Below are 15,968 nucleotides of genomic sequence, written 5' to 3'. Positions count from 1 at the left end.
ATAGATAGATAGATAGATAGATAGATAGATAGATATATATATATATATATATATATATATATATATATATATATATAGATATAGATATAGATATATAGATATATATATATATAGATATAGATATATATATATATATATATATATATATAGATATATATATATATAGATATATATACATACACACATTGCTTCAAGATCAAGATATCCAAAGAATGTCTAAGATGGATTTTGAATTTTTCACCAATTTATTCATAAATATGTAAAAAAGTTTATTGCTTTATTTTTTTACCCCAGTGCGTGTACGGAGGTTTAAAAACACTACAGAGGATGGGCATTTGAGGTAAAATACTGTTTGGCATTCACTGGGAAGTATTTGGTTGTTACCACCTGGCTCTTGAGGCATAGCATAAAATGGAGGGTGACAGCAAAATTAAAAAAAAAAAATGTGGAAGTAATGTCCCTGCAAAGCCAAGCTAGGAGTATATTCATGGCAGAGAAATACTGCTGCCTGCTTGAAGCAGGAGATGTTACTTTGAAACCAGCTAAGCCCCAAGATATATTCCTTCACGTGGGAATCCGTCCACTGGCTGTTAGAGGCAGCAAGCTACAAGGGGAAGGTCATTATCTTAATAATCTGGTCATATTTTGGAATAGCCAAACATTGTGTGCTTACAGTGTTTTGTTTTTTTGCAGTGGGAGATGTTTCTTTTTATGTTGTTGGACAAATATGTAAATAAATATGTGATCAATAATGGCCTGAAATAACCTTCCTTCGTTCTGTGTTCTCTTGCTCTTGCAGGGCAGCCCCATTCAGATTTGGGGACAGGTCATGGAGCTCTAAGCTAGCACTCTCCATCCATCTCCATCTGCTGCCAGAAGCGCCTCTTCCAGCCTGCTGCTGTGGTTTGGCTCCGACTCCTCGAAGAGAAGAAGAGGGAGGAGTAAACTTCCCCCAGCTGCTGTGCAGACACACACATGCTGCATTGCTACCATTCCCCAAGCCCTACTCCATCTATCCCGGGGGCACGGCCATTAGCTTGCTAGCAGGCTAGCATTTGGCACAGAAAGAAGGCCTGTCCTGAGGGACCAAACACAAGCAGACTGTACAGTGGCCTCCTCCTTTTGTCCTCAATTTTCAGGTCATACCCACCAAGTGGAACTCCTTTTGTCCAGCTGTCACTCCCGCTGCTCTGAGCAGTGGAGGATTGCTAGCGATCAGTCAATCATAGAGCCGGGCAGACTGAGGAAGCCAGAGGGCGTGTTTACCAGACACCAGAATGATGGAGCCTAGCATGGAAAACTGTCTGGCCCTGGTCCTGCAGAAGGACATGGGCCGAAGGCTGCAGGTTGGCCAGGAGATCATTGATTACATTCTGGACAAGGAAAAATCCCATGACTTGGAGCAGGACCAGACAGCGCTGGACAAGATGGTCGATGGCATCGCCAGCTCCTGGGTCAACTCCAGCAACTTCAAGGTAAACTAGACTGATGTTTCAGGATGTGCCTGATGTGTCTTCCAGACACCCCTCAGAGGATCAAGTAGCTTTATAATTCCCCACGGATGGCGTGGTGTATTGGTGTAGTAGTGGTTAGCAAGAGGCTGAAGCCTGTCTGCTTGTTCTTCATGCATGTCTGTGGATTTTCTTGCTGGGTTTCCTGCTTCTGTCTGAAGATACTTATGTGTAGATAATGGGAGATTCTCAGATGGCTGTAGGTGTGGATATAAGTGCAAGAGGTCTTTCTTTTTTAGCCCAAGATGGATAATCTGTGAAGAATGTAGATTGATGGGTGGAATGAATTAATTCCCATTCGTTTTTTGTTTCAAGACCTTTTCACACTTAAAAGTCCAACCAGAATATAGGGTAATATATTTGTTTTTAATTCCTCTAAATCATTCTCATCTTTGTTGTTTATTTCACTTTAAATAGGAGCAGAAATTCTAAAAATGATCTCCATGTTTTATTCAGTAAGTCATGAAACCAAGAAGAGAGACCATGAACTCTCCAGCCAAGTGTTTACTGAGCTCAGAGATCAGGTGTGCAGAAGATGAGAAGTTTTCTCATATATTTCAATACAATAAGAATTTTATTTTCATTTTCACCCCCTGCTGGTCATTAGAAAGAGAGAAGATTTGGTTTAGCAGAAGCTACATCCATCTTTAATAAGCAGTCTGTGGGATTAAAGTGAAAAGTGTGAGGACCTGCGAACGTGCCTGCAGACAGACGTTTATCACAGCACTCATGTTTCTCTGCAAAAGAGCTTTTTTCCACAATTAACAGCCCATTTTCCACCCACTCAAACGCTCCTCTTAGAGCCTGTTGTGTTTAACAGCGTGCTCAAGGTGTTTTTATTAGGAAATGTCTGCCATAGCTCACAATCAAAGCTGCTCATGTTTGAGATGAAGCGACTTTATGGTTTTATGTAAAAGGCTGAGTCATGTAGGGTCGAATGATAACAGTTTACCTTCCATGAATAACAGATTCAAATCAAAACTATTCCTTTTGTGTAGGAGGTGCACTTCCTTGTTATTGTGCACTCATAGAATCAGCTTTTGTAGTTTGTTTGAGCAGGAATTTTCAGTATTCATCAGTGCGGCGCTGCAAGGCAAACTGTTCCTCAGACTAACATTATTGTTTCCCTTGCCCTGTAGTTGGATGGCATTCTTCTCTGATTGATTGGACTTTATTCTGGGAGTTCAATCCAGGGCACAGTTTTATCTGACCTGAAAAGCGATTCCATCAGCAGCTCGTTCTGTGCCCAAACACTGATTGCTTTTCTCTGCCGTGGCTGTAAGAAGACATTGTTTACCAAAGCTCGGGTTTCATGTTGCGATATGCTGCTTTGGCTCTCTGCAGGCCTGAAAATGTCAGAGATATGTGCCTGAACAAAGCCAAGCCTGCCCTCGATGCCCTACATACTGCAGCTCTGCGAGGATGGGGAAGGACTTCACTTGTATTGCTTTTACTGCAGTCTCATTGGTCCAGCGGAGCCTGATGGTGGTTTTTGTGTGCTTCAAATGACCACATCTGGCACTGCGATGGTTGTGCTGGGAGATGTCTGGTGCATGCCTGAGAGAAAGAGCTTGCAGTTTGGGGTTAGGAGTGTTTAATTCGCTGGTTTTAGCTCAGATGGAGGGGCAGATATGAGGAGGCTGCTGCCAAACTACATTTTTTTTTGTCCTGTCATGGGTCCAATTTCAGTGTTTCTCATTGCATACTCTGTACTTGAGCAAGCTGCACATGTATTGTGTGATTTGTTTTCATTTTGTCATTAACATTTTATTATTATTTGCACTTGGTTCAAGTTGCTTTTATTGAAAGATGTGCTGAAGGGCAAAATAAGACTCGCAAAACAAAAGTCAGCACAGTAATGGTTTTTATCTCAATTATCTTGTTTTAATAATTACAGACACCCAAAATTATAACTGAAGTTAAAAGCTGCTTAATTGCACAGCCCTGATTGAGTGTCTCACACTGACTTTTGGTCCATGTTGGGCTGCAGCTGGTGATGGTGGTGCTGGTTCTATTCTGGAAATCCTCTGTTAGCGGGAGGATAACTCTATCCAGAGACTGCAGCAGGTGGAGAACCATGACTACCAGCTGCAGAGCAACATGGAGGAGATGGAGTCTGTTTGAGGGAGGCGTAGCTCTGTTATTTATTGTCACAAAGCATATAGAGTAGATGCGCTGTGGCCACATTCAGAATCTAATTCTGCAGTAAACACTGTGAAACTCCTCAGGAGGCACATAACTTTGCCTGAGAAGTGTATTATGGATAACATTTAGGTGCTGACTTCCAATTGAACTGCACACAGCTCAGGTAGCTGCCTCACACTTAGCAGAGGGAAATGGTTTTCTTGTGTTAATCAGCCACGTTAACTGCTGATACATCATATCCCCTGCAGGGGAATAGAAGCTGTATATTAACTTCAAAGTGAAGTGTCATTCAGCTACACCCTCTCTGCTAATCGCCTGTCCCGTCTTTGATGATGTCAGCTGGTGGGTTTTCGCTTCAGACACAAACAAAAGCCGACGACTTTTCTGTCCGGTCTCGTTTCTATGCATTTGTTTGTGTCTTTGTAAAACTGTGATTTAGTTTGAACTAAAGGCTGAAAGCCTGAAGCATCTTCACCACAAAACACCCACCTGTGTTTGCTTTATGCTGAGGAAGAACTAATAGGAGCTTCTATATGAGGACATAAAGGCAGATCCTGCCCTCAGAGACTGACAAAACACAAACTTAGACACATTTCACCAACACTTAAAGCTAAGCTGACTGAAACCCCAGAGCAGGGGAGGCAGGGGAACCATGTGATGGTGCAGACAGAACATAAATGGCTGGACCCGTGGATCGTCTAAAACACAAGGGAATTTACTTTGGGGAAAAGAAACAAAGTAAATTTTCTGCATGTTTTTTGTACTTACACAAACTTGAGAAATGGCAAAAACGAGAAAAACGTAAAAAATGTCATTGGTGCCTCACTGCCGGCCTGTAAGACAAAGCTGCACAAGAGCTGATCCTGCAAACGTGTCTCCTGCACGGTTGAGAAGCATCACAGGTGACACCAGGCTGTCGGAGCGATGACTTCGAGCCTCATCAACCCAGAAACCGTCACTGCCGTCAGCTTCAGTCCCGCTCTCACCTCTGCATGGCAGAACGGAGAGCGAGGCAGAGGAACAGAGGCATGATGGACGGTTACAAACAGGACACCACCTTGTCTCCTTGAAGCAGGAAGTGTGAAAAAGGGATGGTGGGTGGAGGCTGTAGCACAAATCCCATCCTTGTTTATGGTTTGTTTTCCCCACAGTTTTATGTTCCTGCTTGTGGCACAAAATCCATCAACAGTAAAAGTGCAGAAGATTCATCCTAATGCACCACCTAGACAGGTGCTCCTTAGGTGGACTTGAATTCATAAATTACATTGATTTGCCTCTTTTTTTAATTATAATTTACCAATTTGGTTTTCATTGGAATTCTATTCAAAAATTATTGATAGCTGCCTGAAGTTTTCCAACAATCATGGTTTTTGTTTGTATTTTTGTTTTTGATAGTGTTTTTGTTTTGTTTTTTTGTTTTTTTTTAAGAGCCAGATGCACTTCCTTTATCACACAAGGGAGTGGAAACAAAAACAAACACACCATAAATGTGATGAAATGAATGTGAAAGAAATAAACTGACGTGCTGATTGATCACAGGGGAACTCTGAGGATTAGTCTGAATCTTCAGGTGACTGTGACACAGCCACCACATTAAGCATGAATCTATCCGGAGCATGAGAACAGTCTCCTCGGTCAGGCCTCCTTGTAATGTCACAGCTCTGCCTCCACGCTTCTGTTGAGATGATTCAGCAGCTGAAACCACAGCTGGAAGGATCCTGTTGACCTGGCACACCCGGACACAAAGAAAAGACACACACACGCGCACGAGTAGGATATTTTCTTCAGAAGGTGTCTGTCATCTGCCAGCGTGACTGTTCTTGTTTGAAATTGCAAGTGCATGAATCACAAAGTCACTCAGAGAGTCAGAAAGGCCTGATGTTCATGCGTCTTGCACATCACAGTCTGTTATATCCAGAAACAAGAATATACTGGATATGCTGTCAGATAAGATATGATAAATACTGTACAGGCTGAAAGTCCCCCCGTGAGATTAGGATAAGGAGCACACACTAGTCCTCTGTCTGTAAACTTGTTCGAGCCTTTTGTTTGGTTTGAAAAACAGAGCAGAGTTGCTGTAGAAACAGTTTCATTTTGCTCTAAGAATATTTGTTGAGCCACCTCGTGCTGTATGCTGTTGGTGACTTTAGCACAGACAGAGAGAGCCACTGAACTATAAATCTCTGGGAGAATTCAGCTGCACCAAAGATGATGGAAAAAGTGAAACTTGCAGGACCAAAAAAGCTGTTTAAAATCTTGTGTGTTGTGCAAATACAGGAAACTTTTAAAGAAGATTTTATCAGATTTGCCTGATGATTCTGAGCATGCATCGAGCCGATGGGGATCCCTAGCCTTAAGTTACTTTTTGCTAAATGTGTGCGGTATATTGGAATTAAGGCATTTTAAAGTTCCTGAATTTCAGACTCCTGCGCCTTGAAACCAGGGAAAACCAGCTTTGGCCCAGCTAGACCTTTAATCATATTGTTGGTGATCACGCAAGCTGAAAATTCAGCACTTCCTTTGTGTTTTCAGTAATGCATTTTGGTCTTCTGACGATTTACCTGTTTGTCTGAAGAGTCTCTTTCAACACTTTTGCTTTTCAAATTAAGGTGTTTCCAAATAATGATGAGCCATAATAAGAATTCAGGATCAAAATTAGGTCTGAAAATTAAGAATAATTATAACTAAACTGCAAAACTTGAGAGATAAGTTGTTAATGTAAAAATCTGTTCAAAGGACTGTATCCTGCAGAGTCATGTGATTCAGCCTCAACGTGCATCTTATCCTGACAGTTAATCCTGCAGAAGTCATATAAAAGATATTCTTATCTACTTTTTAATCTTGCAAGAAATAACAATTTAACTCAATCAGATATTTTTAAAAAAGTATTTATTCTAAATGACCTGTTGCAGATCATCTTCAGTATCATCAGGGAACGGATCTTGTTTAATCCCAGAACACATTCTGGGAATTGATCAGAAATCTCGGTTATATTCCCCATATTCCCGAGTAATATCCTGCCCCTCCACACGGAGTGTTTTCCCCTGACCTTGACCTCACAGCTAACCCGTATCTCATGTTTACTGTCTAAACACAAAAGATAAGCGCAGAATAAAAGCACACCGAGTGAGTGAAAGCTGACATTTAGTTAAGACGACTATAAAAGACTGTAAAGCTCTTTCTTGAAACAGCTGCCTGGTATCAGAGGCATCCCCACCAAACCTCCATTTATGGCAAATGAATCCATCACCCTCTCCCCCTTCTACCCCTCTCTCTTTCTCTAACTAAATAGTTTCCACATTAGCTGCCAAGTGATCGGGACACTGCCTGTGTTCAGCTGACATCATGAGTAAAAGCCACAGGATCACAGGAAAACCTGATCTGTGGTTTCAAGAGGACACATCCTCTTCTCTTTGGTTGTTATTGTTATTGTGTTGTTTAAACAGAGTCAAAGCAAATGTATTTTACTTCCTCGTGATCGAATAATGGAGGTAGGATCAAAGCAGCACTGACAGGGAAGATGATTTGATGTATGACTTGTATTTTATTTGCTGTGTCGTGAGAAGAAAGGATTTAATTGTTATTTAAAACAGAAACTTGGAGCTTTGTGTTTTCCGAGGAACAAAAATCATACCTTTTTCTTGTGTCACAAAGTACTTGGCAAATGAAACATTTGAACAAGTGCAATGAAGAAAGTTCTTTAATAATTACTTTGTGAGAGTGCTGGGCTGGGTGATTAAATAAACTAGAATTTCAGGTATGCGTTTGGCTTCCAGAAAAGATCATTCAGATTAAAAACAAATACTCTTTTGCATTTGTTTTGCTCTGAAGCTGTTGTTTTTCTCCTTGGAGAAAGCATGCACAAAAATCAGATCCCTCCCAAATACTATGAACACTTACGTTCCTGTGCATGAACTCCATCTCTGATTTACTCGATCAATAACACATCTCTATGACATCGTTATTTGTGTTTCTGTTTGAATGACAGCGGAGAAGAGTTCACTCATTCACTTGTTCACATGTACACACACCAATGCACTTTTGGATTCGTGGCTAAATCTCTTTATGGAAAACTGACCAGGATCATTGAGTGTGTTTACCGGGAAAACTTTCCGACTGAACCGGTTTCAGCTCTGCAGAGAACTTTGGATCCTGCGTTAAATGTTAATCTCAGTTTAGTTTGTCAAGATGTGTGCAGAGAGAGCTCAGAGGGGAAAACTGCAACGCAAAAAAGAGAGAAAAATGAAGGAAAAGAGTGCGAGCACACAAAAAAATTCTACATTTCTCAAGTGTGAAAGCAAAGGTCAGGTGTTCCTTTATAAGAGCTTTCTGAAATAGCCTTTTCATATTTTCACTGATTCATGTTTCTCTGTGGTAAACAGACTTTACCACCATTAAGTACTGTTACAGTGTCACGCTGACCCGTCTTAAATTTTGAGGCTTAACCCAATTACGGCCACACCACCACTGCAGCAAACATCACATAAAGGACTAATTCTGTCGTTAATCCCAGACTTAAACCGTGTCCTCAGTAATGCTGAACAGAAGACTGACGGGCAACACAACACAGCTTGTATTAACAAAAAGAAAAATAATAATAAAGGGACCGCAGTTTGAAAAAGTAAGAAGTCAGGTATTTAAACTCAAAAAACATCAGCAGGGAAACTGTGAATAACAAAATTATTCTAATAAATCCATGTACAGAATCCACATAATTGTCCTTTTACCTTGATGAACCCTAATAAACCAAACCAGGAATATTCACCATTAATGCCGTCAGGATTAAGGTTACCATTCAACAGTATTAAAGCTGAACCCAGCGCGGTATCCGCTTAATAAACCCAAATCCTTCAGACTGTGTGGAGTTTGGCTTAGAAGCTCTTCAGGTTTTTGTTTGGACAATTCTGAGTAAAAAGAGTTTATCTTCATATGATTTTTTTTTTATGAGATATTTTCCACAAACTACAGAAGGGAGAAAACAAAGTTAATGACAACAAGTGCTCAAAGCACCATTTGGACCCCTCTCCAACATCCTGAGCCTATCCGGTCTTTAAGTGATGACGTAATGAATCCTGCTTCCGGGCCCAAAGTACTCTGCATTTAATAAGGCTGTTGTGTTTTTAACATGTTTTAATGTTTTGTATCTTGTTCTATTTAATCTCAACAAGCCCCTAAAAACAGTCAGTGATCCCTGACGGCTTCTCTCGGTTTTAATTACCGCCTTCCTGTCCTTTAGTAGATTATAGAGACTTTTTTTCTGTAAAAGTTTTGGTAATTTTGCAATGTCATGGATGACATGAATTTTTCTAATGATGCTTAAATGTTAAACAGATTAGCTACTGTGAATAAATAGGCCTATTCTAATGGGGTCAGGTGTCAGGCTAGTAGATGGAGGGATGGACCTTCTAATGTTCTGAAGCACTAAGCATCCTTTTCATGTGTTCGTTACTCATCAGTTTAGTTATTATGTCTGCAGTCCTGTTTTTAGCCCTGTGAAACCCGCCTCCCCTCTTATCTAAACGAATCGCGCAGTGTTGGAGACGTTCCTTTTGTGCACCACTGTACCGTCCCCAGCAGCTGCTGTAAATGCCCTTCTCCTGGTTCCCACCCCTCTGCCAGTAAAACTCTGTCCTGTGTGGGGGGGGACCCTCTGTAGCCCAGACGTAATCTGCTCTCTTCTTTAATCTGCTCAGCTTGAGGATTTTTTTCCCCTTTTTCTCTCAGATAAGCTAACGTTTCCATGTGTGATTCAACCCCCCAGTTTGTGAAAGACAGAGTCTGATTTCACCCTGCTGCTGTCTTGCTGAATCCTCCCCGATGTAAATTGAATTTGAAATTTTGTCCAGTAAACAATTAGTTGGCAGTTAATGAGCACGACAGTCTGGCAGATAGACATAGAAGAGACTACTGAGTCAGCTCAGCCTGGGTTGGTTTGCCTTTGTCATTATAACATACACAGAGTCTTATCAGCAGCACAGCAGCCTGAGGATTCATCCCTCAGAGTTCGTCCCTGCGAGTGTGTTTAAGTTGCTCAGTTGTATTGCTGTTAGGGCTGCCACAAACGATTATTTTGATAGTCGACTAGTCTTTCATTTCATTATTTTTGCGATTAGTCAACTAATCAGATCATGCATCCATTGAACGTAAAGCTTGAAGAAAAGTATGTGTTAACTAAAAATAAAGACAAGATGATAGTTTATTAAACTTTTAATGAAATTTGCGGATTGTCTCAGTGGAGTTTAATAAACCGTCTGCTCCTTGCTATCTAAAATACAACAAGACATTTGAGTAAATTCTACCATCTCACACTTCTGTTTAATCAGTTTTCTGTTTGACATTTATTCAGCTGTGTGAAAACTATAACTTAATCTCAGCCAAACTGATTTACTCAGGAACAAATAAAACACTGAAAAAAGCCAAACAATAAATTTTTAAAGTTATCTAAGTGACTTATAGATCGTGTTTAACCTGAGTAGCGAAAGACCAAGTCGAGTCTGAAAACGATGTGCCGGGAGTTCACTGTTCTCGCCGGCTTTAGTGAGCCTTGAACCCCTGGCTAGCTATCGAGCTGGTGAGTAACAGACATCTCCAGAAATTGTTTTGCAAATATGGGATGTCTTAATAAACTGAGCAGATATTTGAAGTTTACGCAGCTACATTCTCGGCTGAAAATATCTGAAAAGTTTATTTTGTGACCCAGAAAGAGTAATATTAAAATGTAGCAGCCACCATTGTTGGAAACTGGAATTGGCAGGGCCGCGCTATGAATTCTGGGTTAGTTGGACCACGAAGGATGCACCCGACCCATCCTTGAAAATCTGGGGAAAAGGAGGACGCATTTGTCGGCCGTATTTGGAGCAGTCTACGAATTTGGACAGCATGCGTCGCTGTAACGTAATCGGCCTACAAGTGCGGCCTCCGAAGGATGCGGCCCATGAATTTGGACACAGCTACGATACCGGAGACTGCTTCTTCTTCTTTGGCATTTAACGGCAGCTGGCATCCTTGTAGACGCATTGCTGCCATCTTCTGTTTCATTCCGTTATTACACTCTTAAATCCTACTACTTATTCCTGCGTCTTTCAGGATCTTACAAAGCCTCAACTGACTCGTTGACTATTAAATTAATCGTCGGCGATTTTGATGGTCGACGTAATCGTGACTAGTTGACTAATCGTGGCAGCTCTAACTGCTGTGAGTAGTTTAAAAAGGTGCTTTGTATGACCCAAAGTTTGCTGAAGCTGTTTTCACACACGCTCTGCATTTCTGAGCTTTTCTAACCTGATAGAAGCGAACACTGTTCAACAGATTAATTCAGATTAGTCGGTCTCCTGAGTAAAGAAACAGTGTGGCTTTAGATGTAAACAACATCCAGGCGGCTGCCTCACCTAAACCACACCCGAGTATTTGCAGTACTGAGAACACATCGCTCTCACTAATTTTAGCTGGGGACAAAATTAGCTGAAACCCAAACAGTTTTTCATATCAGGCTGTAAACATGTTCACTTTTGCTGTTTTCAGACATTTTAACATGGAAGTATATGGAACTGATTCAGCAGAAGCTGGAGCCTCATGAGGACATTAGAGGAACTCCACCTTTTTGCGCTACAGCTTCATTTTATATCCTCGGGGGTTGCTGCTCATTTCCATCGCTCTCAGCTCTCTTTAACTATTTTAAACTTCTCTGACATCAGGACTCTTTGTGTTCCCACTGTTACTCCGGTTCTTCCACCACCCAACTCAAAAAAAAAAAAAAGCCATCAACCATGGCTACTAGTTGAGCCTTTATTTTCCCAGAGGTTTAAGCCCAGTTACTGACATTACTGCTCAGTACCAAAAAACCCCCCCAAAAAACAGTGACTAAAAAAACTTGCACACTGTGTTGCTAAAAAAGTTAAGAGAACAATAAAATAATCTTAAAAAATGAAACTAAATGTGTGCTCGGTAGTTTGTTCATTGGCTAATCAAACCAGTGTAGGTCAACAAAGAGTCTGATGGTGACATCTTAGAGAAAGAAGGCTCAGCAAAATTGAATAAAACGAGGAAGTAAACCACTTAAAGGTTGAAGAGAGCCATGCAGTAATGCAGCCATCTTACTTTGTCTTCCAAAAATTATCAGGTGGCATCATGCTGAGTGTGCAGTCACACCTGAGGCCGTGCAGATAAAGCACTCACTGAGCCAGCCACCTTAACCACGTCGTCCTCCTGCCTAGGAGGAAGTTGGAGTGTGTTAAAGCTGTAAGAAAAGAGGCCTTCTCTATGTTTGTTCCTCATAAGCTATCCTTCAGGCACTGATCAGCTGAACGTCAATGAGTTTGTTTCAGCTGAAACACTGACATATTAAAAGTGGTTCTTTATGTTCCTAAAACTGGAATAAACCTGGTTTCATACGTCTGACTTACAGTCTGTTTTTTAATGATCTTTGTATATTTTCAAACGTACACGTGAAGCAGATTTATAGTAGAAGCCGGAGAGGAAAAACATGTCTGAGAGAGATTCAAAGAAGAAATGAATAAGAAACGTGTTCCCATTTGTTTATGTGGCTTCATAAACAAATGGGAAGATTTCAAATCATTTTCGGTGGAAGCCAGTGTAGCTCTTTGGTCTGCCTCTCAACAAAAACACATTCACGTGACAACGTGCCAAATCTACCCTGTCCTAGAGGTATAATACTGTCAGAACTATTTTTGCATTTTACTAAGAATTAATCAATCAATCAATCAATCTTAGTTCTTGATTGCTAAAATAATCGATAGCAGCAGCCCTACTTGGATCGTAGGGTAGGAACTGTTTTAGAGTTTCTGAAGTGGGACATAACAGAAGAAGTTTGAGAACCGCTGCCTTAAACACAAACTCAGGTAGCAGCTGAATGCAGCTCTTTTCCACTAGTACCTACTCGGGTTGGCTCGGCACGCCTCAACTCGTTTTCTTTGGTTTTCCTTTAGGCTGTAATATGTGGTACCAGTTACCTTTTTTTAGCACCTACTTGGCCGCTGTTCCAAACGATCTGAGGTGATCTGAGCCACCGACTGGTGTCACTCGTCACTCGATGAGTCATGAAAGCGCCTGCCATTTTTGAAACTGGCTACACAAAAGACAGCACAGTGGCCACGAGTCTGACAAATAGCCATACACAGCAGCAGGTATACCATCGTCTCAAGTCCTCCTTTGTTGTGACATTTACGTCGCATGCAAATGATGTCACAGGATGTTTGGCTGTGTTGCTATAACAACTCCATGCGCCTAAGTGGTACTTGATTGAAATGGAAAAAAACCGAAACCAAGTTGAGCCAAGTAGGTACTAGAGGAAAAGGCTTATTATCTGACTACAGTTCTGAACCTGAACTGTGGTCAGATGTGGCTTGAGTAGCAACATTCAGGCCCTTAAGGCTGCCTCCTCCCACGCTCCACCTTCACATGTTATTTCATAAAGCGGTCAGCGGGTGTGGACTGTGATGTTGTGCCTGCAGTTTGCTGTCCATTGTAATGTTGTGACTCTAGTGTTGCAGTGCAGCACGTGGCAGAAAATATCTCAGCCTCTGCTTCAGGACTTGCATCATGATCGGTGCAGCAGTCAGTCAGAGGAGACGCCCTTCAGTAAGGTGAAGGTCAGCTCTTTGATCTGTGTATTACCTGCTAGACTGGGCTGAAGTATTTGGAAGTGGAACAACATACCAGAGCTTGATCTGTGAGTTTGAAAGTTCATCAGGCAAACCATCACCATAAAGAAAACCCAAGCAGCACAGATCTGCTGCACAGTCCTGAGTCGTCTCAACGTAGCGTCTGATTGCCCAACAACATTTTCAGAGGGTGTTTCTGAGTTCTTCATGCACTGAAACATTTTTGGAACCAGCATAAAAAAATCTGAATAAATTAACGAACACTGCCTCATTGCCTTTAGTATATGCTAATAAAATGTGCTTCAGTGTAAACTTATCCCCACCAGAGGCTCATTTAGAGTCATAAAACACTGAACTCTATCACTGAACTCCTTTTTTGACAATTTTTCCTAACAGAACCCATGGATCCGTGGGTGAGAGCCTGTGTCCACAAAGGTTGATTGATTAGTTAACTCAATTTCGAGGTTAACTTCTACGCTAATGTAACTCACTGTTAGTGTTGGGAAGGTGAAGAGGGGTACTGAAACACTGAGAGCATCTGTGGTACTTGGAAAGAATCCAGATGTTTGTTGAATTGATGTAAAAGCAGTAATTTCTGCTACATGTAAATAAAAAGTTTCGGCTGCTGTGCTGCTTCCAACGGCCTGGTTTTAACAGTGTTTGCTTCCTTCGATCTGCTCGACTCTGTCCAACATCTGTATCTGGTTATCAGTTAGGCCATTTGTTCTGCTGAGTCAGCCTAGCCTAGGAAGGAAGCCACAGACTAATGTGCTTTGTCATGCTGTGATATGGACCCAGATAAACCCCTACAGCTGAGGGAGAGGAAAGCCAGAGAAATGCTTTTAATGAAGTGATGCATCAAATCTTAAAAGAAGTCATTGTTTTGGTCAAGTTATGTCAGCTTGCCACACTGTTTTTCTGTGTTATGATGACGTCGCACACATTTTACAGGATTACAGAGCAGGTCAGGTTAATAACAGTCTTTTAATGTCACTGAAGTTTTTCCCTCAGTGATTAAACAACGTAGGTCATCATATTCACTGTGCATCTGTTCATACTGTCCCTAGTGTTTAACTGTTTGGACCATACTGTTGTGACGTGAGGACCGTGGGGGTGTTTGTAATAATCTTGCTCGATGCTGTCAGACATCAGGAAAAGGATGAGAAGGGTTATTTTGAGGGGTTATACACAGCCCAGGCAGGGGCAGACGCCACCTTCTGGCAGGATTTGAGATGTCTGTATAGATCTGGTCTCGCTTTATGATGTCATCTATGTGCTACTGTTAAGCTAGTCGCTGAAGGTTTTGTTTGCTCGTAGTCTGAATTCTAAGTTTAAAATTTTTTTTTTAAATTTTTGGGAACATTTTTTTCCTACAAAACTTTTAATGCAGCCACTGTGATTATGATTCTTTGTTTAAAGTTTTTAATGGTATTTTACCTATAGTGCCCTTCTTTGTACCTACCTTCGGCTGGCCTCAGTCTAGAGATCAGCAGAAATGTAGAAATATACCATGCTAGGTCACGTGAAGGTTGAAGCAGTCGAGTTCACCTTCAGGTGAGTGGATCACAAGTGTGCGATTGCTATGAGCGGTGAACAATTAACTCAGATTAACATTTGTTGCCTCGGGTAATTCCCTGGAAACCTGCATGCACCAAATACACTCGCTTACAGCAAACATTGTTTCTTATTTTTCTTAAATTTCCTGCACAGTGATCTACCTGTCGATGAACTAACGTGGAGAAGCAGCACCATCATCAGCTGCTTTGGCTCCACAAGAAGAAATGTCGCACTCCGAGAGAACAGTAAAGTGGAATACACATAATCAGTTTAACTGAATTATTCAGTAGTAACATTTCTCTGCTCTCCTTGTCTCTGAATGCGGTTCAATAATACATGGAGCTATATTTGGGGCTTGGCAGTCCTGTTAAAGTCAGTGTCATAGTACTGCCATGGATATAATCTGCATTTACATTAATATAAAGGTACTGCACTGCTGTGAAGGTGATTTGGCTCGTGCTGAATGATTAATATGAACAACACACATCTGCTCTGTTGGATTTCACTGTTCACATCTTCTTTATATTCATGTAACAGAATCCATGATGTTCATGTGAGTGCTCAGGTGAATGCTCTAACCATCCAGAATAAGACTGCTTGTTCATAATGTTGCTAAACACCGTTCTTTAAGACTCTATGAATAATGACCTTAAGATATAAGTATTGATTGTGTTTCTCACCAGTATTGGTAAATTTCTATGTTACAGCAGCCAAAACTTCTAACAAAATATCTTCAGTAAAGTAGAATAAATGTGTAACTCATTAAAGTAAAATCCAAAAGTACAAAACAAGTAGGTTAAATAGAAAAAATAAAACACGTTAAATGAGCTGAGAAAGTAAAAAGCTAAATAAAATACATACAATACATACAATAAAGTGGATTTATAAGGTAAAATATTTCATATCTATTTCTTTAGTAGAGCACACAAAAGAAATAAAATCATTAAAAATAAATAAATAAGTAACTGCAGCCTGAGAATAAGCACCATAACACTGGAGAATGAAAACAATTACACTTTTTGAAGATAAAAAAAATGTTGTGTTTAATTTATGGATGTGCAGATCCAAACTTTCAGTTCCAGTGCAAGAGCTCCAATTAATAAACTTTAACGTAGTTCCATCTGATGATTGCATT

The 15,968-nt window shown here is 40.8% G+C and overlaps 1 protein-coding gene across 1 annotated transcript in view; it reads left to right on the top strand.

The window, feature by feature from the left end:
• Positions 1-15,968, top strand: part of clasp1a (cytoplasmic linker associated protein 1a) — a 97,662-nt gene that overhangs the window by 3,085 nt on the left and 78,609 nt on the right. Inside the window, exon 2 of the mRNA XM_063497072.1 lies at positions 800-1,475. Within this exon, the coding sequence (XP_063353142.1) occupies positions 1,278-1,475 (198 nt within the window). The 5' untranslated portion in view covers positions 800-1,277. The remainder of the gene's footprint in view (positions 1-799; positions 1,476-15,968) is intronic.

Source organism: Pelmatolapia mariae, linkage group LG16_19 (genome assembly GCF_036321145.2).
Source record: "Pelmatolapia mariae isolate MD_Pm_ZW linkage group LG16_19, Pm_UMD_F_2, whole genome shotgun sequence".
NCBI lineage: Eukaryota > Metazoa > Chordata > Actinopteri > Cichliformes > Cichlidae > Pelmatolapia > Pelmatolapia mariae.
This window is presented reverse-complemented; position numbering and strand designations above follow the sequence as displayed.